The sequence below is a fragment of the Condylura cristata genome, unplaced genomic scaffold, assembly GCF_000260355.1.
Source record: "Condylura cristata isolate star-nosed mole 26May11 unplaced genomic scaffold, ConCri1.0 scaffold00015, whole genome shotgun sequence".
Lineage (NCBI taxonomy): Eukaryota > Metazoa > Chordata > Mammalia > Eulipotyphla > Talpidae > Condylura > Condylura cristata.
In genome coordinates, this window is record NW_004567116.1 from 50,735,770 (window position 1) to 50,760,589 (window position 24,820).

Sequence of the window (24,820 nt, forward strand, 5' to 3'; positions counted from 1 at the left end):
AATATTTTTGTTCAGATAATATTGATTTTAAACACCGCATATAATTAAAAAAAACATAGGTTCTTTTTGTTCTAATTTCAGTATATTAAGAGTTTGGAAACCTTGGAATTTCTTTTCTTTTTTTTTTTTAAAGATTTATTTATTTGTGCTTACAAGAACTGGGGTATAGGCCAGATGTGCCAGGGGTGGTGGTGAGAGGATGCACCAGAAACAGAACAGACAGATCTATTGAACTATACTACTAAGGGGAGCAGTGGGAGAGGAAGGAGAGGTCTGCTGCGCCATGTGGGTCATGCTGCAGTAACTGCAGACAGTTCTATAGTGCTGAGTTTAATCCTTTGCAACCTCCCCTCACTACCTCTGGTCTCTACCCCAATTTTTGTATTCATACATAAATAAAATGTTTTAAAATAAAAAAAAAATCTGATGCAAACTAAACTTTGATATCTAGCTGTATGTTTCATTTCCTTAAAGCTGACTCCAATATGTGAATTCTAATCTCCTTTGGCAATGGAAGTACAAGAATGTAAAAAAATCCAAATATTGTTACTCAAATTTGTTACCTCAAATTCTAATTAATTCTTTGGTAATATGAAAACAGAAATGGGATTATGTTTATTAGATTTCACCATATACAATAGGATACTGTGCTTTTTTTTTTTCTTTATTTCATGATTCTTAGTATTTTTCTATCATAGGCTTTCCTGAAGTACGGTGCTATTATGTAAGAATGTGAATTCAGGGCCCTCCCTGGTGGCACAGTAGGCTAAAGCACAGCACTAAGAAGCTAAATCCACCTCAGCATGAGTTAGATCCCCGCCTGCCCCAGATATGACCCACATGGCATGGCAGACTTCTCCTGATCCTCCCGCTGCTCCCCTTAGCATTGTACTTCATCAGTCAGCCTGTTCTATAATAAATAAATCTTAAAAAAAAAAGAATGTGAATTCATAGTAAAATACAAAAAGGAGGTACTTGATTAAAGAAAGGATTTTAAAAAATAGTATTTTCCTTTCCCAATATTTCATATATATACATAATAAATCTTCAAAAATAATTTATTTATTTATTTATGCATACAGAACTGGGATATAGGTCAGAGGTGTAGGGGGTGAGAGGATTCACCAGAGACAGAGTGGGGAGCAGAACAGGTAGAATGACTGAAATTCACTGCTAAGGGGAGTAGTGGGCAAGTCAAGAGAGATCTGCTGTGCCATACAGGTCACCCCCTGGCTGGGGATCAAACATGCTGCAGTGGCTGTGATAGCTTCACAGTGCTGTGCTTTAATATGTTGTGCCAAAAGGGAGGACCCTCTTTCCCAATATTGAGGTGTACATTTTCAAAAAGTATATTAACTATGGAATTATTATGAATGCTGAATTAATATAATTTTATTTTTAAATGAATAGAGACTGTCAGTGCGCTGCAAAGAATTCTCTAATTTGAGTCTAACTGAAGCAACTTTTTATTTGTCCATAATGATAAATTTCCTATAGTCACTTTATTCTCATCCAGACAGTTATTTCCTCTCAATTCATTTGTTTTGGATTTTCTAGTCATGTTGGGATTGCTGACTTGTTTTTGAGAAATGGCTGAACCACTAATAACATTTACAATGTAAACAAGATGGCAAAAACATTTTGATGCATAACAAAGTAGTCTCTAACCAACTTATGTCAAATTATGAAACATAATCATCATTAATAATGTGTACATGTCCAGTTGGGAACCTACTGTAACTGAAGTAGAAACACTTTATTAAAGATAGTGCAATCAGCCATTTGCCATGTCAAGACTCTTTACACACAATGCATTAATGTTATTTGTACATTCATTTCAGTATATTTGACAGCATATATTGACAATAAATTACTGTGATTTTGCAATTAAAACGATTTTGTCATTTATGAACTGAAAAAGCCTACATATTAAAATATGCTACATATTAAAAAAAAATTCAAAAGGGGCCCTCCCTGGTGGCACGGTGGGTTAAAGTGCAGCACTAAGAAGCTAAAGCCACTTCAGTATGAGTTTGATCCCCACTCCTGAGGTGGCATGACAAACCTCTCCTGACCAGCCTGCTATTTCCCTCAGCAGTGTACTTCATCCATCTGCCTGTTTTACTCTCCATCTTCAAAAAATATGCTACATATGTATATAAATACACATAGTCACAAAAATTTTTGTAAAGAAAACTTCTACTGATAACATTCAACCATATTAGAATCTTACACCTAGTCAACAAATCAACCCACAAATTGGGAACCACTGTTATAGGTCCTCTAGCAATTACAGCACCACTCAGGTCTAAGAAATGTACAAATTTCTATATTCCAGACATAAAGCTTGGATTGGTTTAGAGATTTTACAAGCTAATGTGGAACATTTAACAACAACAAAAATATGTTTACATGCTAGTGCAACATTATGACAATGATATTTATATGTTTGTGTAATAGAATGGAAAATTATGTTGTATTGCAGTTGCTTAAATAGGTGAAATTCCCCTGTTCTACAGTAGTTCTAAAATGGCATGAGGAACCAAACCAAACCAAACAAAACAAAACTTAACAGCTCTAATGTGAAATGAAAAGTTATTCACTTTGGTGTATGGTACTGTTGAGAAGAAAGCTATAAGGGATATAGAGGAAAAAAAGGAAAATGGATGGATCAGATAACATGGTGGCAGAAAGGGCAGAAAGTTTGTAAAGGATTGTGAGTGTGAGGGGGAGATTATTGTGGAAGCATTTAGAGTGTAAGAAAATTTAGATTGGACATAACCATAAAACTTTATTTGAATGGTGGTGATTGCTGAAATTAACTCTTATAAAAGTAAAACATCAACACAGAAAAGTAACAAAATTACAATTCTTGAATTATAAATAATACATACTTTTGGTGTCCATAACTGTCTCTTGAAACCGAACATACTAGATCCCTAGAAATACTTCTATACGCTATAGCGTATTTTCATTGCTTTTGTATTAGTTCAACCACACACACTGATGCCCATATAAGTGATGACTGGTGGCATAAAAATAAGGGGAGTGGAGAAAAATGTGTTCAATAACTAGATTGGTATATGACAAAAATAAGAAGATCAAAGAGGTAAGAACAGAGGTTTTTTGAGAACATGAAACGAAGCCATGATTGGAACTGACAAATATTTTGCGGTGTAGTTTTCACTGAGTAAGATTTACATGCTTAAAAGTATAGGGACTTATACAAATATGCTCCTTTAAAACAGAAGAGCACAGTCTGTGAAGTAGCTAGAGTGAAGATTTAAAGATATATTTTTTTAAAGATTTATTTATTTATTCATACAGAACTGGGGTACAGGCCAGAGATGCGGAGGGTGAGAGGATTCACCAGAGACAGAGTGGGGAGCAGAACAGGCAGATCAACGAAGTACACTGCTGAGGGGAGCAGCGGGCGGGTCAGGAGAGGTCTGCCACGCCATGTGGTCACCTCCGGGGCAGGCGGGGATCGAACTCATGAGGAAGTGGCTTTAGTTTCTCAGTGCAGTCCTTTAACTCGCTGCGCCACCAGGGAGGGCCAGATTTAAAGATATTTTAAATAGTAAAAGATGAGACTTCAAAAAGGTAAATGACACACTTGAAAAGTTACCCTGGATCAAAGGAGTTGGGATTTCTTTTTGTATATCGCAATATGTCTGCATTTCTTTAGGCAAAAAACTTTGGGGTTATTTTTTTGGCATAGAGTGAAAGAGGAAGAATGTGAAAGAGGAAGAATAAATAAATAAAAAAAAATGGAAGTTAGGTTGATCCAACATTTGGGATAAGATATAGTGGAGAACTAAACCAAAGATGTAGTGGGAAGGTTTTTTGCATCCAGGTTGTAATAAGGAGAGGCCAGATGTGGAAGAATGGAATCACCAGTATTTAGTCATCAGCTAACTGTAAAGATTAAATAAAGGGAATATGTAAAAATCACTTATTCCTTCAATTGGAGACAGGATGGATGAATATATCTTTTAAACTGGACAGACAAAAAGTAGGCATGCAAAAATTGGAACTATGTTTGGAAAAGGTTTAATAAAGACAGTTTTAGGTATTTGTTTGAGAAACTTTCAGAATCTTGTTGAGATTATACCTTTGAAAGTTACTGAAGTTGAAAGAGAATCATAAAAGGGTAATGACTATTAGTGGGTGACACAGTGTAACTATGAAAGAGGTCCTTAAACTATTTCAGAAATAAGATAGTTATTTGACAATGTTTTAATTTAATGTTATATAACTTCCATTGTGAGATTATTTAGTGCACAACTGGAATAAGAAAATAATTTTTAATACATGTGTTTTATTAATTTTCTTACTCAAATAATTTGTAAGTTAGCATAATTGTGTATTTTAAGTAAAATTTACAAAAATCATGTTCACTTCAATAGTATATAAACCTGAATTCAAGCAGTGTCATATAACTGAAAAATATAGGAGAATGATGCTAATATTTCAATTTATTTTTAGATACAAAACAAAATTAACCAAAACTCTGGAAGTCTTATATATCAAACTGGGATTTCAGGAATAGATATATTTTAGAATAAAGAGTAGTGGAGGAACTTCAGTTATTAGATAAGATGCATGTATTTAGCTGTGTGCGATTAAAAAGCCAAAGTAATGTAAACAAATAAAATGTAATGAGGAAAGTTAAAATTAATTCACACCTGCAAAGGCAAGCAGATGTGTCTGACTGCTTTGTTTGCTTGGATTTATCTACAGATTCTGGACCCAGGCTGAAGAACAACCTTTTCTTAAATGAAGATTTCCTAAGTCTGATATAATAAACTATTAAAAAGTAAGTAGCTTACTGAGATGATACCAAAACCTAACAAAGATAACACACAAAAAATAAAACTTCAGACAAATCTTCCTAATAAACACTGATGCTAAAATCCTAAGTAAAATCCTAGCCAACAGAATCCAAATATTAAAAGAATAATTTACCATGATCAAGTGGGTTTTATAGCAGGGGCATACAAGTGGTTCAACATTCAAAAATCAATTAGCATAATTCATCTCATGAACTGACAAAAATAAATATCATATAATTATACCAATAGATGCAGAAAAGACATTCAACAAAGTTCAGCATCAATTTTTGTTTAAGGCCTTCAAAATCATTGGAATAAAAGAAAAACACCTCAACATGATAAAAGCCATATATGACAAAACCACAGCCAAAATTATCTTCAATGGAAAAAAGCTGAAAGGGTTTCCTTTAAGATCAGGAACAAGACAAGTATGTCCACTATTGCCACTGCCCTTCAACATAATATTGGAAGTTTCAGCCAGAGCAACAAGACAGGAAAAAGACATATTAAGAATCCAAATAGGGAATAAAAAGTAAAACTATCTTTATTTGCATACAGTATGATAATGTACATGAAAAACCACAGAGAAACAAAATTTGCTTGTCCATAGAGAAACAAATCAAAACAATTAACCATTTTAGGAAGGTTGCAGTTTCTAAAATTAGCACACAAAAGTCAGTAGCCTTCCTATACACAAACAACCAATCAGAAAAAGTAGAAATGAAAACAAACAAACAAAACCTCTTTACAATAGAAACAAAAAAAAAAAACAAACAAAAAATAAACAAACAAGCAAAATCCCAAATACTTGGGAATAGCCAAACAAAAGAGGTTAAGTACCTATACAAAGAAAAGTACCTATACATATAAAACCTTGATAAAAGAAATACAAAAAGACAAAAGTAAATGGAAAGACATCCCCTGCTCATGGATTGGAAGAATTAGCATCATTAAAATGTCCATCCTACCAAAAGCAATATACAGATTTAATGCTATTCCAATAAAAATCTCAATGACATTCTTCAAAGAAATAAAACAAGTGTTGATGAAATTTATATGGAACCACAAAACACCTTGACTAGCAAAAACTTCTCTGACTAAAATGAAAGAGACTGGAGGCATCACAATCCCAGACTTCAAGCTATAGTATAAAGCCATAGTAATCAAAACTGTATGGTACTGCAACAAGAACAGACATATAGACCAATGGATTCAAATAGAAAATTCAATGGATTCAAATAGAAAATTCAGCTATAAAACCACAAGTTTGTGGGTAGCTAATTTTTGAAAAAGGGATAAAGAATGTGAAGTGGAACAAATAAAGTTTGTTCAACAAATGGTGCAGAGAAAATTGTATGGCTACATGCAAAAAAAAATGAAGTTAGACAACTACCTCCTATTATGCAGGAAAAAAAAAAAAAACAACTGAAAATGGATTAAAGAACTAGACATAAGACCCAAAGATTAACAAATGACTGGACATATAAGATATGATTAGTGATATCAAAGACAGAATGATAGGAAAGATACAACATGTAGCATGGGCAGAAAAAAAGGTAGTAAAAGAGTCTAAAAAAAGCTATCATAGATAAATGATCTACATAAGTGTAGCAGAAGGAACACAGATAGAAATGCATCAGACAGAATGTTTCAGGCAGCAATGTCTGGAAATTTTAAAAACCAATAAAAGCCTTTAATTCACAGGTTTAAAAAGTAGTAGAAACAATAAAAAATAACATATTAGATAAAGTATGCTTAGATTCATCATAGTCAACTAGAAACTGAAAAATAAAGGAGTTACCTTACATAAATCTAGAAAAAAGACATATTACCATTAAGGGAAAACACACTAAGAATAATGGTGATTTAATTATTGAAATTATGGAATGCAGGCAAAAATAATAATTCATATAAAATATGGAAAATGAAAAAAAATACTGAATGAACATAACATTTAAAATAAAAGTAAAATAAAAGTTGTTCTCAGAAAAATAAAAGCTGATGTAATTTGTTGGTAGTAGGTAGGCCTAAATTATAAGAAATACTAAAAGAAATTCTAATTTGAAGGAGTCATACATTAAAATAGGGAAGAAAGGGGTGAAGAACACTGAAGTGAATAAATATAAAGCTTGACCAATTATATCACCAATAACAACAAAGTCTTAATGATGTATGTAAAATAAATTATATGGAAATATCAAAAATTTTCTACTTTAAAAGAATTAAAGAATTTTAAAAAATTCTTGAATTTAAATATGAGCTAAAAAGAATAGTATGTATTAAATTAAGAACTAATTTAGTATTTTCTGTTGAAATACAGAAAGACATAAAACTAAATATTAAACACAGAACAAGATATCAAAAAATATTGATTGGAACATAATAAGGTGATAAAGGAAGACTAAAGGCTAAAAGAATAAATTAGACACATAGAAGACAAGTAACAAATGAGAGAAATAGCAAATAATAAAAGCTTTACTCTGGGCAATTTTCACTGTACAGCTGTATAACAATAATTCAATTCTGCAATATATGAGGAATTCTCAATTATGAAAAATGAATAATCAACTCAAAGATTCCTGCAAAATACTTGAACAGATACTTTATAAAAAGTAAGTAAAGCATTATAAAAGTCATATTAATGGAGCATGATTTTGATTGGAATTGGGAATCAGGTAACTATCAGACAGTGTTACTTTGGATGTAAAATAAATATTTACGCAAACATGCATCAGCCCTACCCTTAATATTTGTGTATTTTATACATATTGCAATATATATTTTTCCACAGTACCAAATATATTTTATTAAAAATGGGAACAAATTTAAGAAAACATACTAATTTTTAATTTTTCTATAAAGTATGCCATTATATTCATTGCAATTTACCTTTTTTTAATACTTATATTGCAAAGTTGTGTCAATTTGTATTAAGGTAAGAAAATTATATTTTTTTACTCTTTAAATGCTTTAGCACCAAGGACTTTACCTGTTTTACTTAATAAAAAGTGTTCACATTTCCTATATTACTCTTTTTTAAAAAGACTTATTTATTTATGCATACAAGAATGAGGATATAGGCCAGATGTGCAGGGTGTGAGAGGGATTCACCAGAGACAGAGGTGGGGAGCAGAACAGGCAGATCCACTGAAATACATTGTTGTGGGGAGCAGCAGGCAAGACAAGAGAAGTCTGCTGCACCATGTGGGCCACCTCTCTGGCCAGGAATCAAATTCATGATGCAATGACTACAGATAGCTTCATAATATTGCATCTAACCTATTGTGCCATTAGGTTGAGCCCATTATATTACTCTTTTTTTGTGAGTAAAACATTCCTCATCCTCCTAAAGTTTTTTTTTTCTTCTGTAGTTTCTTTTTTATATTTAAATATTTTATGAATTGAGATATGTTTGTGTCTGTGTGTGTTTACAAGCATGCATATAGTGAAATAAGATGCTATCAAAATCAACCAGTTGCACCAATATCTGATTTTATATGTTATATGACTATTTATTAGAATTCTTCCAGGTATTGGAATTCGGATTCCTGTCATTCTTGGTTGAAATTGTTCCATGACTTTGCTTTTCTATTACTTTTCTTATTGATTCACTCATTAATACTCTAGTGGGAACTTGGAAGAAGCCATAGAATAAGATATCTATATGTTATTATAAATCATTAGCCTAACAAAACATTGGTTATACATGAAAAAATGTTTTGAGGTAGTATTATTTGCTTAACCATTCATGGATTTTATATTAGTTACATTGGTATTCTATCCCAGTTTTTAAAATTGCTTGCTCGTAATGACAGAGAAAACATTTCTAGAAGTTTCTTCCCAGGATTGCTTACTTATTGAATATTAGGAGTTCTTCTCAAACTTTCTGGTTGTACAGATTTTCCGTTTCATTCTCCATAAAGTTACTGTTAATTCTCAACTATAACATTCATATGTCTCTCCTTGCTTTTTATATTTTGACTTCTAAAATGCTCATAAGAGAAACAAGCAGTATTTCACCTATGTGTAGTTCCATTTTTTGTGTCAAGCCATTTTTCTTACTGAATTATCTATTAAGTTTAGGTACTATGAGCAATAAATTTGGTGGAATCTCCTTGTTTGACATAATTATAAGCTCTTAATAGTTCTTAACACTCCAACTCAAAGCAGTTTTATATTAAACACACAAAATGGTCAAGCAAGACTTCAACAAAGAATTCATCACACTCTCCATAAAATATAACAGAGACACAAAAATTTTCTTACTGTCAGATAAAGAAATAAAAAATACCCTATTTAAAACATCAAGGAATTAAAACAATGCAAAGAAAACTAAGAAAATCAGATCAGAGCTATATAAGATAACTCACAAAAGGAAAAGATTGCTATGAAAATTACAAAGGGAAGAACATAGAGGTCGAAACTTTAAGTAAGAAAGTAACCAAACTGCAGGATATATGGAAAATAAATCAATAAAGTGTGTAAAATAGTTCTGGAGGAAGTCATAGATATACAATAGGTTAAATAGAAGAATGAACCAATAATCCTGAAGTTGGAGCTATGAAATGAACCAAGATAGAAAAATAGATACAAAGGTTGAAGAATGAAGAAACACTTTGAAAATTATATGATAACATAAAGAAATGAAATGTAAGAATCATAGGAATCCAAAAACAATAGAGAAAGGAGATAAAAAACTGTTTAAGAAAATAATTGAAGAAAATTCCCAAACATAAAAAGGAAAATGAATATAGAGATACAAGAAGCTATAAAACAGAAACCATTAAAAATAAAATCTATAGCAAGGCATATACGAGTGACACTCCAAGACTCAAATAATTAAATAAATAAATAAAACAATCATGAAGGTGTAGTGGGATAGTGGATAACATACAAAGGGATACTAGTTAGGCTAAAAGTGAATTTATCTGAAGAAACAGTATGGGAAAGAAAAAAAAAAACAGAAAACAAACGGGGCATAGTCAAACTACTCCAATACAAAAACATCCAGCCAAGAGCACTTTATTCTGAAAATCTCTTCTTCCTACATAAGGGAGAAATAAATACTTTCACAGACAAACAAAATCTTGGGAATTTGTAAATACTAATCTCCTCATCCCCAATCAAGAAATATTAGAGTGAGATTTAGGATTTACCTTAGAGAGAAAAATGAACACCAAGAACTGATCAAGGAAGTAAATAAGGAAATAGAATCCAACCTATTGTTACCTCCAGGAAACACACCAAAGTTCCAAAGATTTCAAAGATAAATATAGATTGAAAATAAAGAGTTGAAAAATAATTCAACAAGCAAATGCCACCCAAAGAAAATAGGAACACACATAATTATATCATAAAATAAACTTTAAACTAAAACAAGTGAGAAGAGACAGGGATGGAAACTATATAGTTATCAAAGGGACAATACAACAGAAAGATAAAACAATCATCAATATTTACTTATTGAATGAGGCAGCGCTGATATTTATTAGACAATTACAAGCAGCTCTGGAAACAGACAGTGGAGAAAAAATATATATGCTAGATTTCAAAACTCCACTCTAACCCATAGACAGATCAGTAAGAAAGGAAATAAACAAGGGCACAGCTATCCTAAATTAAGACTTAGAACTTATGGACTTAACATATTTATAGAGCACTGCATTCCCTAAAATATATATATATATATATATATATATATATATATACACATTTTTTCTCAAGTGCACACAAATCATTCTCCAGAACCAAACACATACTGGGTCACTTGACAAATACCAACAGTTACATGAAGATTAAAATGATACCAAGTGTGTTCTCTGAACATAAATATATCAAACTGTAAAGCGACTGCAAAATAACAAACAAGTAAACAAATAAAAGAAGGAAATCCTACAATATGTCATGGTTGAACAAAACACAATGGAAAGATCAGTACGCTAATGAAGAAGTAACAAAATAATTTGAGGGCCCTCCCTGGTGGTACAACAGGTTAAAGTGTAGCACTATGAAGCTGTCTGTAACCACTGTAGCACAAGTTCAATTCCTGGCCAGGCTGGTGAGCCACATGACTTAGTAGAACTCTCCTGACCCACTGCTACTCCCTTCAGCAGTGCATTTCAATACATATGCCAGTTCTGTTCTCCACTCTTTTGTCTCTGGTGGACCTTCTCACTCCCTCAACCCCTGGCCTGTATCCCAGTTCATATGTGCATAAATACATAATTAAAAAAATCCTGAGGCAAATAATAAGGAAAGTATTAAGATGAAAATGAATAGTATGACAGGTACACATACATAAACAGGAAAAAACCCAAGGAAACAACATAATTGTTCATTTCATGGAACAAGAAAAAGAACAATGTCCAAAAGCTAGTAGAGGAAAGAAGTAATAAAAATTAAAGCAGAATTAAATGAAACAGAAGAAAAACACAGTCTAAAAAAGTCAATGAAACCAAAAACTAGATCTTTGGAAAAAAAAAAAAAAAAAGGCAGACCCACAAGAAAAAAGAGGGAGAAAAAATAGGATCATAAATGAAATAGGAGAAATTACAGCAAACATAGCTGTACTCTAGAAGATAGTAAGAGGTTTTATATGCAAACAAGTTCATCTAGATGAGATGGGCATGATTCTTGGAATACATAATCACCAAAAGCTGAAACAAGAGGAAATAGAAGAAAACAATTACAAATTAGGAAACTGAAACAATGATTTAAACTTCTGAAAAAAAAAAAAAAAAAGCAAAGCATAGGACCAGAAGGTTTTATAAATGGGCTGTAGAAATGATTAAAGATGGACTATACCAACCCTCCTCAAGCTCTTTCAAAAAAGTTGAGAAATAAGAAACACTTTTAAATATCTTTTAAATATCTTTTAGGGGGCCAAAGTCACACTAACACCAAAGTCAAACAAAGACAACAGCAAGAAAGAAAACTACATGCCAATAATACTAATGGACACAGGTGCTAAAATCCTCAATAAAATCTCAGTAAGGCAAATGCAACAATAAATTAAATGGATTATACACAATGATCAAATTGAATTTATTCCAGGGAACTAGGAAAACAAGGATGGTTCAATATATGAAACTCATAATATAATTCCCCAGTCAGAAAAAAAAAAAGGTAAAGTATGTCAAAACCACAGCTACCATCCTTTTCAATGGTGAAAAACTGAAAGTATTTCCATGAAAATTTGATACAAAACAAGGATGATAATTAGAGCAGTTAGGCAAGAAAAAACAATGAAAGTTTACTAAACTGGAAAAGAAGTAAAGCTATGATTATTTGCAGATGATATAATAATTTAAACAGAAAACTTAAACAAACCTACAGGAAAAAAATTAGTTAAAACAATAAACAAGTTCAGTAAAATAGTAACAATATCACTACACAAAAATGGGTCGCTTGCTATATTCAAATAATCAGCTTGAATAAAAATAAATGTAGAAAACTATCCTATTTAACATTCCCACTAAAATAAATAAATGCTTGGAAATAAAACTAACCTGGAAAATGAAGGACACATACCAGGAAATTTACAAAATTCCTGAAAGCAATAGAATAAGAAATTTACAAAGAAATGGGATATTACAAGACTTTGACTATATGAGGCTTTTTGTAATTCCATGTGAATTTTAGTAGTATTTGTTCTATGTCTTTGAAGAATGCAATTGAGGTTTTAATTGGAATTGCATTTTCTACCCATGTCTGGGTAGAAAGAATCAACATTATTAGAATGCCCATTCTGTACCTCCCTAATGGTGCAAAGGTTAAAGTTTCAGTGCTATCAAATCATCATCAGTCACAGTGGCAATAGTTCAATCTCCAGCAGGAGAGCTGACCATCATGGCGCAGCTGACCTCTCCTGTATCACCTGCTGCTCTCCTCAGAAGTATATCTTGGTAGATCCACCTGTCCTGTTCCTTACGCTGTCTCTGGCAAATTCTCTTCCCTCAGCCCCTGCACTTCTGGCCTACACTGAACTTGTTGTATGCATAAATAAGTACAACTAAATCTTAAAAAAAAAAAAAAATCTTAACAAAGTAATTTACAAATTCAATGAAATTCTAATTAAAACCTCAATTGCATTCTTCAAAGACATGTAACCAATGTTGCTGAAATTCATAAAGCCTCATATAGTCAAAGTTCTTCTGACTAAAAAAAAGGAAAATGGAGCTATTATAGTTCCAGATTTCAAAAATCTGAAAAGATCTTACACAACTCAAAAATACCAAAGCAAGTAAGCCAATCAAAAAAAAAAATGGGCAGGATAACTAAAATATATATATTTAAAGATGAACTGCAGAGGGTCAATAGGGATATGAAAAAAATCTTCAATGCCACTTATGATCAGGTAAATAAAATTCAAAACAACAAAGATATAACACCTCACCGCAGTAGGAATGGCAGTAGGAATATTAAAAAAACAAAACAAACAAAAAATATCTGACAACAAGGATGATGGTGAGGAACCATCCTCATTGGAAAAGGAAGAACCCTTTACATTGCTGGTGTGAATGCAAACTGGTCTAGCCAATATGGGAAATTGTGTGGAAGATCTTTAAGACACTAAAAAGGCATCTACCATATGATTCAGTGAGTTAACTCCTAGGAATCTACCTCAAATAGACAAAAACACTAATTTCAAAGGGGACCTGCACTTCTATATTTATTCCATCACTATGTGTAATAGCTAAGATACAGAAACAATCTAAATGCCCCAAAACAGATGAGTGGATCAAGGTGTGGTCTATACACACAATGGGATACTAGTTAGCTACACAATAATAAATTTTTCCCATTTACCACAACATAGATGGAACTATAGGAGATTATGTTCAGTGAAATAAGAAGAGGAAAGGCGAATAGCAGACAGTGACATTTATGTAGGTGATACGGAGAACAAAGACAAAAGGTCACATAAAACCAAACTGATAATAAATCTTAGATATTTTACTGTCAAAGTGGGGGTAGAAAGGCAGAGAAAACAGGGGATAGGATACAATGGACTATGGTGGAGAACAGTGGTATTAGGTTAGGTATTAGGTATTAGGTTAGGTAATATACACCTGAAGGGAAGATCCTATATTTCTAACTTTTGTACAGTGTAGTGAAAACATGACTACTTATTAAAACAGAATTCTTGTTAATTTTAACAAATCTTAACATATTCTGGTATTGCCCTGTTGATGTCACCTGGTTTTTGAAGTCAACTTGAATTATTATTAATAATTATGATATTACTTACAATGTGGGTTGCAATTTTTGTTTGCAAAATTATTTCCCTGACTAGAAACTAAATTTTTTGAAAGTAGGAATTGGTTTTCCTCATCCTGGTATCTTTATTGTAAAGCAATATTTGATTCATTTTAAACTCTTATAAGTAGTGTTGAACAATTGAATGGATGAATCTGCTAGGTTATATCTCCTGAGACAACTTAAGTATACAGAGAAATCCCTTGTTGCTATACTGATTTATAGACAGAAACAGGAATTGGATCTGTCTTTTGACATTCATTCATTCATTCTTCTGATATATGAAACATTTACTATGTGCCTGATTATTTTAAAGGTAACAGAAAATAGTTCTTGTATTCAAGGATGTCAAGAATATTTCTATTTAAAAGCTCACATTATCCTTTAAATATTGTGCCAGTGTCTGAATGCTATTAAATATTAATAACAATTTCAACTATCACTAAACTAATACATAAAGTAAGCATTTATGTTATGTATTGATAAAACTTGTTCATCGCTATAAGTAGTAATACCCATTCTGGTCATGTAAGTATAGCTTTCTAACAGGTTATAGCCACTATCTTGTTGAAATAGCTTACTTAAATTGAAATATTACTCTTATACACTCTATATTAAATAATAAATCTGCTTACTGTTGCAAGTCTTGTTATATTTGCTGTTCTCCTGTGCAAACCCTTCCAGCCGGCACTGAAAACGATGCTGCCAAAATTCTTGAAACCAAGGGTTTCGGAGGTTTGTTTCTGGCCGGAGTTTCAGATAATAATCATCAAACCACTTGACATCTGGAGATTGGAGCTTGATTGTGATTCCTCCAACAGCTTCTCGCTGATAACCATCTGTCACATCATACCTGTCAGCCCAGCCATCACTGTAGGGAAACAAAATCCCCCTTTTTAGAAAATATATTTTCTTAGTAAACATATAAATTTACTTTCCTTTTGAAAATATTAATCACTAAAGGTTTACATAGACCATACTATGGCTCTACAATAGACCTACGGGATTATTGAAATAGCAGTCTCTTAGAAAAAAAATGCAAAACAAAATGGAAACTTTGAATCTAACAGTAGTGAAGGTGTCAACCTCATGATAAACTGCAGGGAACAACCTGGTATTTTGGCAGGCTTTTACTAGTTGAAGAAATCTATATGCATGGAAGAAACATAATATCAATCAGATAATTGACTGAACATTTATTAGCCAGGTCAAATAAACTTTAATACATCTTCATTGTAATCGTTTTCATGATCATAAAGTAATGAAATGACACTCTAAAGCATGTCAATAATTAATTTAAACACCATTTACAGGTAAATTTTAGGCAGGTTATAGTTGCTGATTATGTTTCCTTCATAATCACTTGAGAATCAAGCAAAATTTTTTGTATTTCATAGTCCATATACTATCCCTTTTGTATTCTAGGTGGTTATCTAATACATTAAAAAGAAAAGTATTAATTTGTTATTTACATTAAAATGTTTGAAAAACTTCTTAACAATTGGTCATCAAGAAAGGTAGTAAGGATCATAATCCTCAATATCACTGTCATTTATAGTAATCACTGAAAGTAATCTAGCTATGTTAAAATAAGTTTGAACTTAGTTTATGTTATAAGAGCATAATAGAATAAATAAAAATATTCTAAGGTTATCTGGAAAATACATGAGATATTACAATGGAAAAAGAAGACATGAATCAATGTGGTCATACTCTGGGACATTCGTAACAAAATGTCTGAATGAATAATAATACTTCTTATTGAAGTGTGCAGATTTTCTATGTATCTATTGGGATCCAGAGATGCTATGTTTTCTTTGAAAAATGGTAAGTTCTCTCTAAGGAAAGATAAAGTCAAGGGAGAATTTAACAACAACAACAATAATAACAATAATAATAATGCATCTAACACCACAAAGGGAAGAGAAGATATATGGAGAGAGTGGAACTGAGGGGGAACAACAGAATGAAGCCTCTTGAATATAGAGCAGCAAATTGGTTGTTGGTAAAGTGAATTAAGGATAAGTGGGAAATTGGGGAAGGATTTGCATTAGCAATCATGGCCTATTTCATCAATATTCAGATAATGATATTTATTAGATTATTAATTTCATATCTTCCTTCAAATACATTGTTGTCATATAAAAATCATTTATTGCTTTTCAATAAATCAACTGTGATTTAAAAAAAATCAACTGTGACTTAAAAAAATGATAATGAAGCTGTTCCAATGTCATAGACTACTAAGTAATATGTCACAGAAATTGAGTTCAGTAGAGATATTTTCTAAATCACAAGTGGCTGAAAGAGGGCAACAAATAGAAATATATATAGGTAATATTTTTCCTATAAATTCTCAATTCTCCAGAGTCATAAGATAAATTTAGTTATGTCCTAAATATCACTGGATAGTAGAAGAGAATGCAATAAACAAAGAAGGTAAATATTTTTTCTCTAATTCCTCCTTTTCAAGAAGATATTTCATTAAAAAATACAAGATAAAATTTCAAATACTGTTGTGAAATCAGAAAAAAAATAGAGTAATGCAATATGTGCTGTTGAATTTGGTTACTTCACACATTATATTCCCTCAAGTTTCTCATTTTCAGCTCCAGAAGATTTTATTTAAAGCTGACAAGTTGAAATGAAGTGGGCTTGTTTCCCTCATTTTCTCCCTGTGTTTTGGAGGGCTTATTATATCACTGATATGAGAGTGTGGGTCTCATTGGCACTGGAGAGATGCATGGGCGTGCTGCAAATGGGACAGGAAGCTCTGTTTTGTCAAGCACAGCCCCATTTTCCAAGGAAGTGGGAATTTAAATTGCTCCTTTTGTTAATGCTAGCTTGCTCTTATGTAACACTGTGATTATGAATATTACATAAGCAATGTAACATTATAATGGGTCCAATTTACCCTTCACAATTCATTCACTGAATTGAATGGGGGTTGTAAAAAGCTTGCCTTGATAAACTTTTTTTGCAGGTAATTTTTCTATTTAAAAAATCGTGTCAGAAACAGAGCATGTTAATTTACTCATCTCTCACCATGTTCTTTAGTGTGCTTTTTTGTAAAACATGTTTCTTTTCTACATTGAAGAATTTAGCAAAGGCTGATGTCTTATTAATAGCCTCTAAGTTAGAATTGTGACGTTTACATAATTTTGTTTGATCAGCATAGGGTGCAAGCTAGTACCACCCAAATCTCTGTATGGTGCCAGGAATCTCCACCTGTAACTTGCTTCAGTAGGTAAGAGCCTGGACCAGCCGCAGGAGAGGAACCAATAAAACTAAAGACACTGCGAGACCCAGCTTGCCATCTACTCTACCCAGTAAGAACCTGCACCAGTATGGAGGAAGATCTACTCACAACAGGAAACCTACCTACAGCAACATGGCCCCCCAAAAAATAATAGAAAGAAAAATACAGTAAATGGCCACAAGAGTCTTCAGGGAAATAATAACCCACAAGAGAAATATATATATCACCAGAACCCAAATATGTTCTTCCTATCAGCTACAGAGTTAAACTTCTATGATAACTAAACACATTCAAAGAGGTGGAAGAAGGAAAAAAAAACAAAAAAAGCATGTCCAGATAAATAAAAAGACAATGAGATCAAAATTAATGCTTTAAACAAGAAATTAGTGGAATTATAGGATAAATGAAGATCAATAGAGGAGATGAAATATTCTAGACAATGTAGGATAAACCAAAATAGAGGAGTGAATCAGTGACTTTGAAGATGGCATTAAAAAAATAATCCAGGCAAAAGAAGAAAGAGAAATTAAGTTAAAAAAAAAAAAGGAACACTTTTTGACTTACCCAATTCCATGAGGAAAGGTAATATAAAAAACAAATGGCATTATAGCAGAAAATATAAAGTAATATGAAATGTATTTAAAGAAATAATAAAGGAAAAGTTTCCAAACTTGGAGAGGGAATCCAAATATAAAAATTCAGGGATCTAGGTACCCCTGTGTTAACTAGACAACATGAGGCCTACAGCGAGACATGTAATAATAATATTTCTAAGTTCATCGGAAAGAAGGAACATTCAAGTTGGCAATAAGGAAGGAGCAGATCATCTATAAAGGAATCCTGACAAGGCTAATGTCATTCTTCTCTGAAACACACACACACACACACACACACACACACACACTATTATCAAAGATAAATTAGAATAGCACATTCAGCATATTCAAAGATAAAAATTACCAGCCAAGAATACTGTATGCTGAAACACTCCTTTTACTATATGTGGAGAAAGGAGAAAGCCTTTTTTTTTTTTTTATACATAAAAGACTTCTATATGAACAGAAGGTGAGGGAGATCACAAATACTTTACCCCTTCTCTATGAAATACTGAAAGGAGTTCTAGAATAAAAACTGAAGAGAGGGACAACACAAAGAACTACAATAGATAGAACCACAAAATTATGGGTAAAATGACAGCAACTGATTTTTCTGTATTAAAAATCACTTTAGAAGTAAACAGATTGACCTCATCAATTTAAAGACATAGAGTATAACATAGAATGCATGTTGGAATTAGGAAACAGAACCTAACCGTCTTCTGTCTCCAAGAAATATACCTGAACTCCAAAATTAAAAATAGGTTCAAAGTAAATAACTGTAAAACAATCCTAGAAGCCAATGGGACCAAAATGAAAAGGCGGGCAGCCATACCTATATCAGAAAAAATATATATTTTCAATTAAAACTGGTAATGAGACATAGGTATAGATACTATATAATGATTGGGGAAGTGATATATATTTTCAATTAAAACTGGTAATAAGACATAGGTATAGATACTATATAATGATTAGGGAAGTGATAATTTTGCACTCATCTAATGAAAGAGCACCAAAATATACTAGGCAACTAATAACAACTTTATAAACAGACATCAGACACTGGAAACATGCATATATACACAGTGTGAGTAGGGTACTACGACATCCAACTTCCACTAGTGGCAAGATAAACTAGACAGAAAAAAAATAGGGACACAAAAGTTTTAAACAGAGAATTATAGCACATATTTGAAGTAAATATCTACTGGGCACAGAAGTTCCCCAAAAGTAGACTTTACCTTTTTTCCCCTATTGCATATGGATATTCCCTAAGGTAGATCACATATTTAACCAGAAGACACATATCAATGTATTCATAAAGACTGAAATAGTATTTAGCATCTTCTCTGACCCTAAAGGCATAAAAGTAGAAATCATTTACAAAAAAAAAGAAAAAAAATTAAATTTGGATGAACAACACACTACTGGTACTACTACAATGAGGCCACATCATCTCGAACTTATAAGACAAAACAAAAATGTAGTAAGAGGGAAATATACAGCAAAACAAGCTCATATAAAAAAAAATGAGAGCTCAAATAAATAATGTTTCTCATCTTGAGTGATTACAAAAAGAAAAAGAAAAACTAGACCCAATAGAAAAGAAACTGATATAAATCAAAATAGGATTCAAGAAAACAGACCAAAATATTAAAAACTCATAAAACTGAAAATTTCAAAACAGTAGCCAATAGGAAAATGCTAGCTATTCTCACCAAAAAAGAGAGAAATCACAATAAATCAGAACAAAAATGAGAGAGGAAGAGTTACAATCAACAGTGTCAAAATTTAGAGATAAATTGGAGACTGCAATGAACATTTATATACTAACAAATTCAATAACCTTGAAAAGATGGGAATTCTCTAAGAATTATGCAAACATCTGAAATTTTGTTATTTTAAATTGCCTGCTTTGGGATTTTTTAACAGCACAATAAAAATCATAAAGGAATTTATGTAAACATAGTGTATATGTATACCCATATGCAAAACAAGATTATTCTCTTCCAACTCTTGGAGAATTATCTGCTATATAAATCCCAAATAAGTTAATTTAATGTTTATAGTTAGGAGGTGCTGAACTGGCTTTGGGTTATTAAATATTTTCAATGTGCACAATAGATTGGCAATTAGATAACAGTGTATCTCTAAGTTAGGAATAATACTTTCAAAAGTAAAATGAAATTAACAAGCAAAACTTGAGCTTAGTTTTCTTCTATCCAATACATTTAATCACAGTGAGAACAGATCATCAAGATTCTGATACTATTTTAATGATTTTGTTTGACATATATTTTACCAACTCAGGAAAAACAGAAGGGGAGAAAAATAAGGAAATAAAAACTAAAAATCTAGCACAGCTCAGGCCTTCAGGCCCTTCTCTCTCTCTCTCCAGTCAGCTATTCATCCTTGCTTCAATCCATGCATCTCTCTTCTCACTTGTGGACATTTTGCCCATCTCTTCATAATATTTTTCATTATTTTCTTCACAGTTATTTGATAGTAAGTTTTATTATTTGCTAATTCACCCACTCACTCACTAAAATTAACTCGAAATCCTGAAACATGACACTTGTTTTGCCAACATGCACAGAGTCAAAAAAAAAAAACTTAGAATCACCTGATAGGTATACCCCAGCCAAGACTGAGCAAAGTGTTTTCTTGTTTACGCCTTTACACTATAAACAAGCGCATGTTTGTTGTTAGGTACACATTTATCAAACACAACTACTAAGAATAACAAGAATTGAAAGTGCACACACACACATACATATGTATATATAAAATGATTGGGATGTTATTGTTTTAGCCAGCTTTACACTCTCGTTGTCTACAAAAACATATTAGCTTGGAAAGGAAACAGGAAAAACATTTTAACTTGCTTAATTTGGCTTAACTAAAATGATGATTTTTCTTGTGTATGTATCCATTCTCAAAATATCTCTTCAGTAGATACAAGAAATCCATTTAAATCTTCTTTTGCAGACATGCTCAACTAGCAAGAATTTACTTTAATTTTCTTCCCAAGATTGCATTACCAAAATATATACTCCTACTCCACTATCTACCATTCGCTCTTTCTCCTCTCAACTCCCAATTACTTTTATTCCTTATATTTAGAACCTCATGAAAGTTTAATTTTTAGCTATTTTCAACAAAACATTCTTGTCTTAAGCAAAATTGATTCTGTAATTCTCCTATTAAAATTAATCTTCTGTATTTCCATAGCTTCCCTTTTTGAACATTTAACAAAAATCTACTAATCTTAAATTAAATTAATGTGAAAATAAGCAAGCCCAATATCTTAAAGCTTTAAAAAAATGTTTACTTCTTGTTCAGACAGGTAGCTTTCATTCTGAGATTTAGTCTGAAAAATCAGTTTTGTTCTTGGACATGAAGATAGGGAAGATGGAGAGTATAGAGTAATAATGGAATGTTCATTAAGTCTTATAGCTATTCTCTACATAGTTGATTTGAGTGCCAAAAAAAGGGAAAATGTTAATGTTTTTCTTTTCTGTTCTCTCAGTCCATGTTTAGCCTTCCTATTTTATTATATTTAATTTTGTTACCTAAACAATAGCTATAGGTGCTTGAAAGTGAGTATGACTATGAAATAACTACTGTAGGGTTTATGATCAAAATATTTAATGTCAAATTATGCTATTTATGGAATGTTGAGGTTCCTGAGAGCTGCATAACACCAAGAATTAAAAAAAAAAAAAACTTGGAAAATTCTGGGGGGAAAAAGTATATGAATTAACAAATGTTAGAGATGCTACATAATTTGAAAATATGTCTCCCCTACCAAAATACAATTCTGCACAATGTAGAAGACAAAAATATATTTTTAATTATTGCTATGAAAAATAGAAGAATATATGTAGGTTGGGAAATTACATTAGGTGATGTTTTAGTGACAATATCCATATTCTACTCATGTAAGTTCATTAATTCAGTAAGTGTTCTATAAGACTTTTCTGTACATTAGAACTATAGTCGTTTTTGGCCCTCCCTGGTGGCGCAGCAGGTTAAAGCGCAACACTGAGAAGCTGAAGCCACTTCCGCATGAGTTCGTTTCCCGCCTGCCTCAGAGGTGACAATATGGCATGGCAGACCTCTCCTGACCCGCCCGCTGCTCCCTTCAACAGTGCACTTCGTCGATCTGCCTGTTCTGCTCCCGACTCTGTCTATGGTGAAGCCTCTCACTGCCCCTGAGCCTCTGGCCTGTACCCCAGTTCTGTATGCACAAATAAATAAATCTTGTAGGTTCTTTTTTATTTAAATGAATTTATTTATTTTCCATAATTCTTCATTTGATGCATTTTTTCACTTGGTTGTAATAATGAATGTCCTTACCCAGGCAACGTCCTATAAATTGACCTGCCTAAATGTTCATTACCAACTTCCAACCCATTAGAAATTTCCTTTTGCACACTTCAGACTTAACATCTTTCCTTTTTATGCAATCATTCCTCAAATAGTACAATTCATCAGGTTTCCAATCAATGAGTCACCTCTTACTGAAAATCAGATTCCTGTCCTGTCCACTGAGATTACTCCCTGATAACCTCTGTTAGTATTCTTCATGTTTACAAGCTCTTAGATTTTACATTTATAATCTCTTGATTAATTTACATGAAAGAAAAAATACATACAATGGGTATGGATTTCATTAGTTGAAGTTTCCAGTGATGCCACCTTATTTCCTATAACTCATTACATTTCTTGAGAAAGCATCTGCCATGGGAAAATTACAAAGAAACATCAGCTTAAAGTTTATTTCTATAAGATCAATTAAAAAAAAAAGAACTAAAAAATATAGCCAACTGAGTCATAATTCCTGGAAGTTAGTTATTGCTAAATATGTGTCAGGAGATATGAGTTGAGGAGGGGAGAGTGTGTGTATGTGCCAGACACAGAGATTTTTTCTTGCCCCCTGCAATCTTTTGTTCATCATGATGATGGTAGCACTGCTAAGACTAACCACACACATATGTATTGGAGACATAAAAATCAGTACACAAATGAGGAGTTGAAAATCTGGCACTCTGTGAGGAAGGAATAACAAACTCAAGAGATTTGGAAATATGAAAGTGTGATATATTTGAGGAATGATCAACGTATTATAAGTCCAATTCATCCATCAAGAAGTCAGTAGATTGAACGCAAATTACCAAAACCTTTATGAAGCTCCCCTGGTCTTATTAGTTTTTTCCTCTGCTTCCAAGCTACCAAGAAATGTATCCTTTTTTTTTTCTTTAAGATTTATTTATTTATGCATACAGAACTGGGGTAGAGGTCAGAGATGAGAGGCAATGAGAAGACTCACCAGAGACAGAGTGGGGAGCAGAATAGGCAGATCAATGAAGTATATTGCTGAGGGGAGCAGCAGGTGGCACAGGAGAGGTCTGCTGCATCATGTGGGTCACCTCTGGGGCAGTGATCGAGTTCCCACTGAGGCAACTACCGCCAGCTTGCAAAGCTGCATCTTAACCTGTTGCGCCCCCTGGGAGTGCCCTGTATCCTTTTATTTACTTAAAAAAGTATTGGGCGGTCCCTCCCCTCCCTGGTGGCCCAGTGGGTTAAAGCACAGCACTAAGAAGCTTAAGCCAATTCCACATGGGTTCTATCCCCGCCTGCCCCATAGGAGATCACATGGCGTGGCAGACCTCTCCTGACCCGCCCACTGCTCCCCTCAGCAGTGTACTTCGTCGATCTGCCTGTTCTGCTCCCCACTCTGTTCCTGGTGAATCCTCTCACCCTCCGCATTTCTGGCCTGTACCCTAGTTCTATATGAATGAATAAATAAATCTTAAAAAAAAAAAAGTATTGGGCAATAGTGCAAAGAATAGAATATTGAATAAGAATATTCTGCTTTCATAGAAGTAGCATCATTATGTTCTTTAGCTTTGCATTTGCTATCCTTTTCAAACTAGATACATATATTCCTTTCATCATCAAGTAAATGCATTTTTTTTATTTTGACATCTCATCGACGTTCATTTTAATGGTTGATACAAAGTGAAAACTCAAGAAATACCTACCTATTATGTTAGAAAACCAGACCTTAAAAGGCAAATTTCAAGTTACAGAATTATTTTCAGCTAATTAAAAGTGAAAATATGCAGTTAAATGAAAATATCTTTCCCCTAAATTTAAAAGTGAATGTATGCTGTTATGAAACCAGTGTCATTGAAGCATCTTGTGAGATAACTCTGATAATGAGAATTCCACTTCTCTCTAAAACAATCCTTTATTTTCTCTAACTATCTCTTCTCTAAAATAATCCTCTTTTCTTTAGCTGACCGATGTTTAGGTTAATGAACACATTTACAAGTCATAACTCAGCATTACTTTTTAGATGTCTTCATTCCCCACATAATCATTGAAAAGGCTGTTCTACCCAAGAACATGTAATCATGATATTGCCAAATATCTTACCAATAATATTTTATGAAATCTTTTTTTCATGTATTATTTAAAAAATGTATTTATTTATTCTTCCAGAGCTGGGGTACAAGCCAGAGGAGCAGGGGTGGTGAGAGGATTCACCAGAAAGAGTATGGGGAGCAGAACAGGCAGATTAAGGAAGTTCACTGCTGAGGAGAGCAGCAGGCAGATCAGGAGAGATCTGCCGCACCATGTAGGTCACCTCCAGGGTGAGGGATCCATCTCGCACTGAAGTGGTTGCGGCCAGCTTGCAGTGCTGTGTCCTAACCCATTGTGCCACCAGGGAGGTTCCTAAATCTTTTCATATCTTATCCATTAGTGAGATTCAACTGACTGATTGGCTATCTTCACATAATAAACCCCTCCCCATTTTTAACCACTGAGTGAATAAGATGTCTTAGAATCTTTAAATAAAA

At 32.8% G+C, this 24,820-nt stretch overlaps 1 protein-coding gene across 3 annotated transcripts in view; it reads right to left on the minus strand.

Annotated features, from left to right (window-relative positions):
• Positions 1–24,820, minus strand: part of GRM5 (glutamate receptor, metabotropic 5) — a 449,486-nt gene that overhangs the window by 93,308 nt on the left and 331,358 nt on the right. For all 3 annotated transcript variants that reach the window (XM_004683284.2, XM_004683283.2, XM_004683278.2), the window contains exon 3: positions 14,729–14,964. In XM_004683284.2, the coding sequence (XP_004683341.1) occupies positions 14,729–14,964 (236 nt within the window). The remainder of the gene's footprint in view (positions 1–14,728; positions 14,965–24,820) is intronic.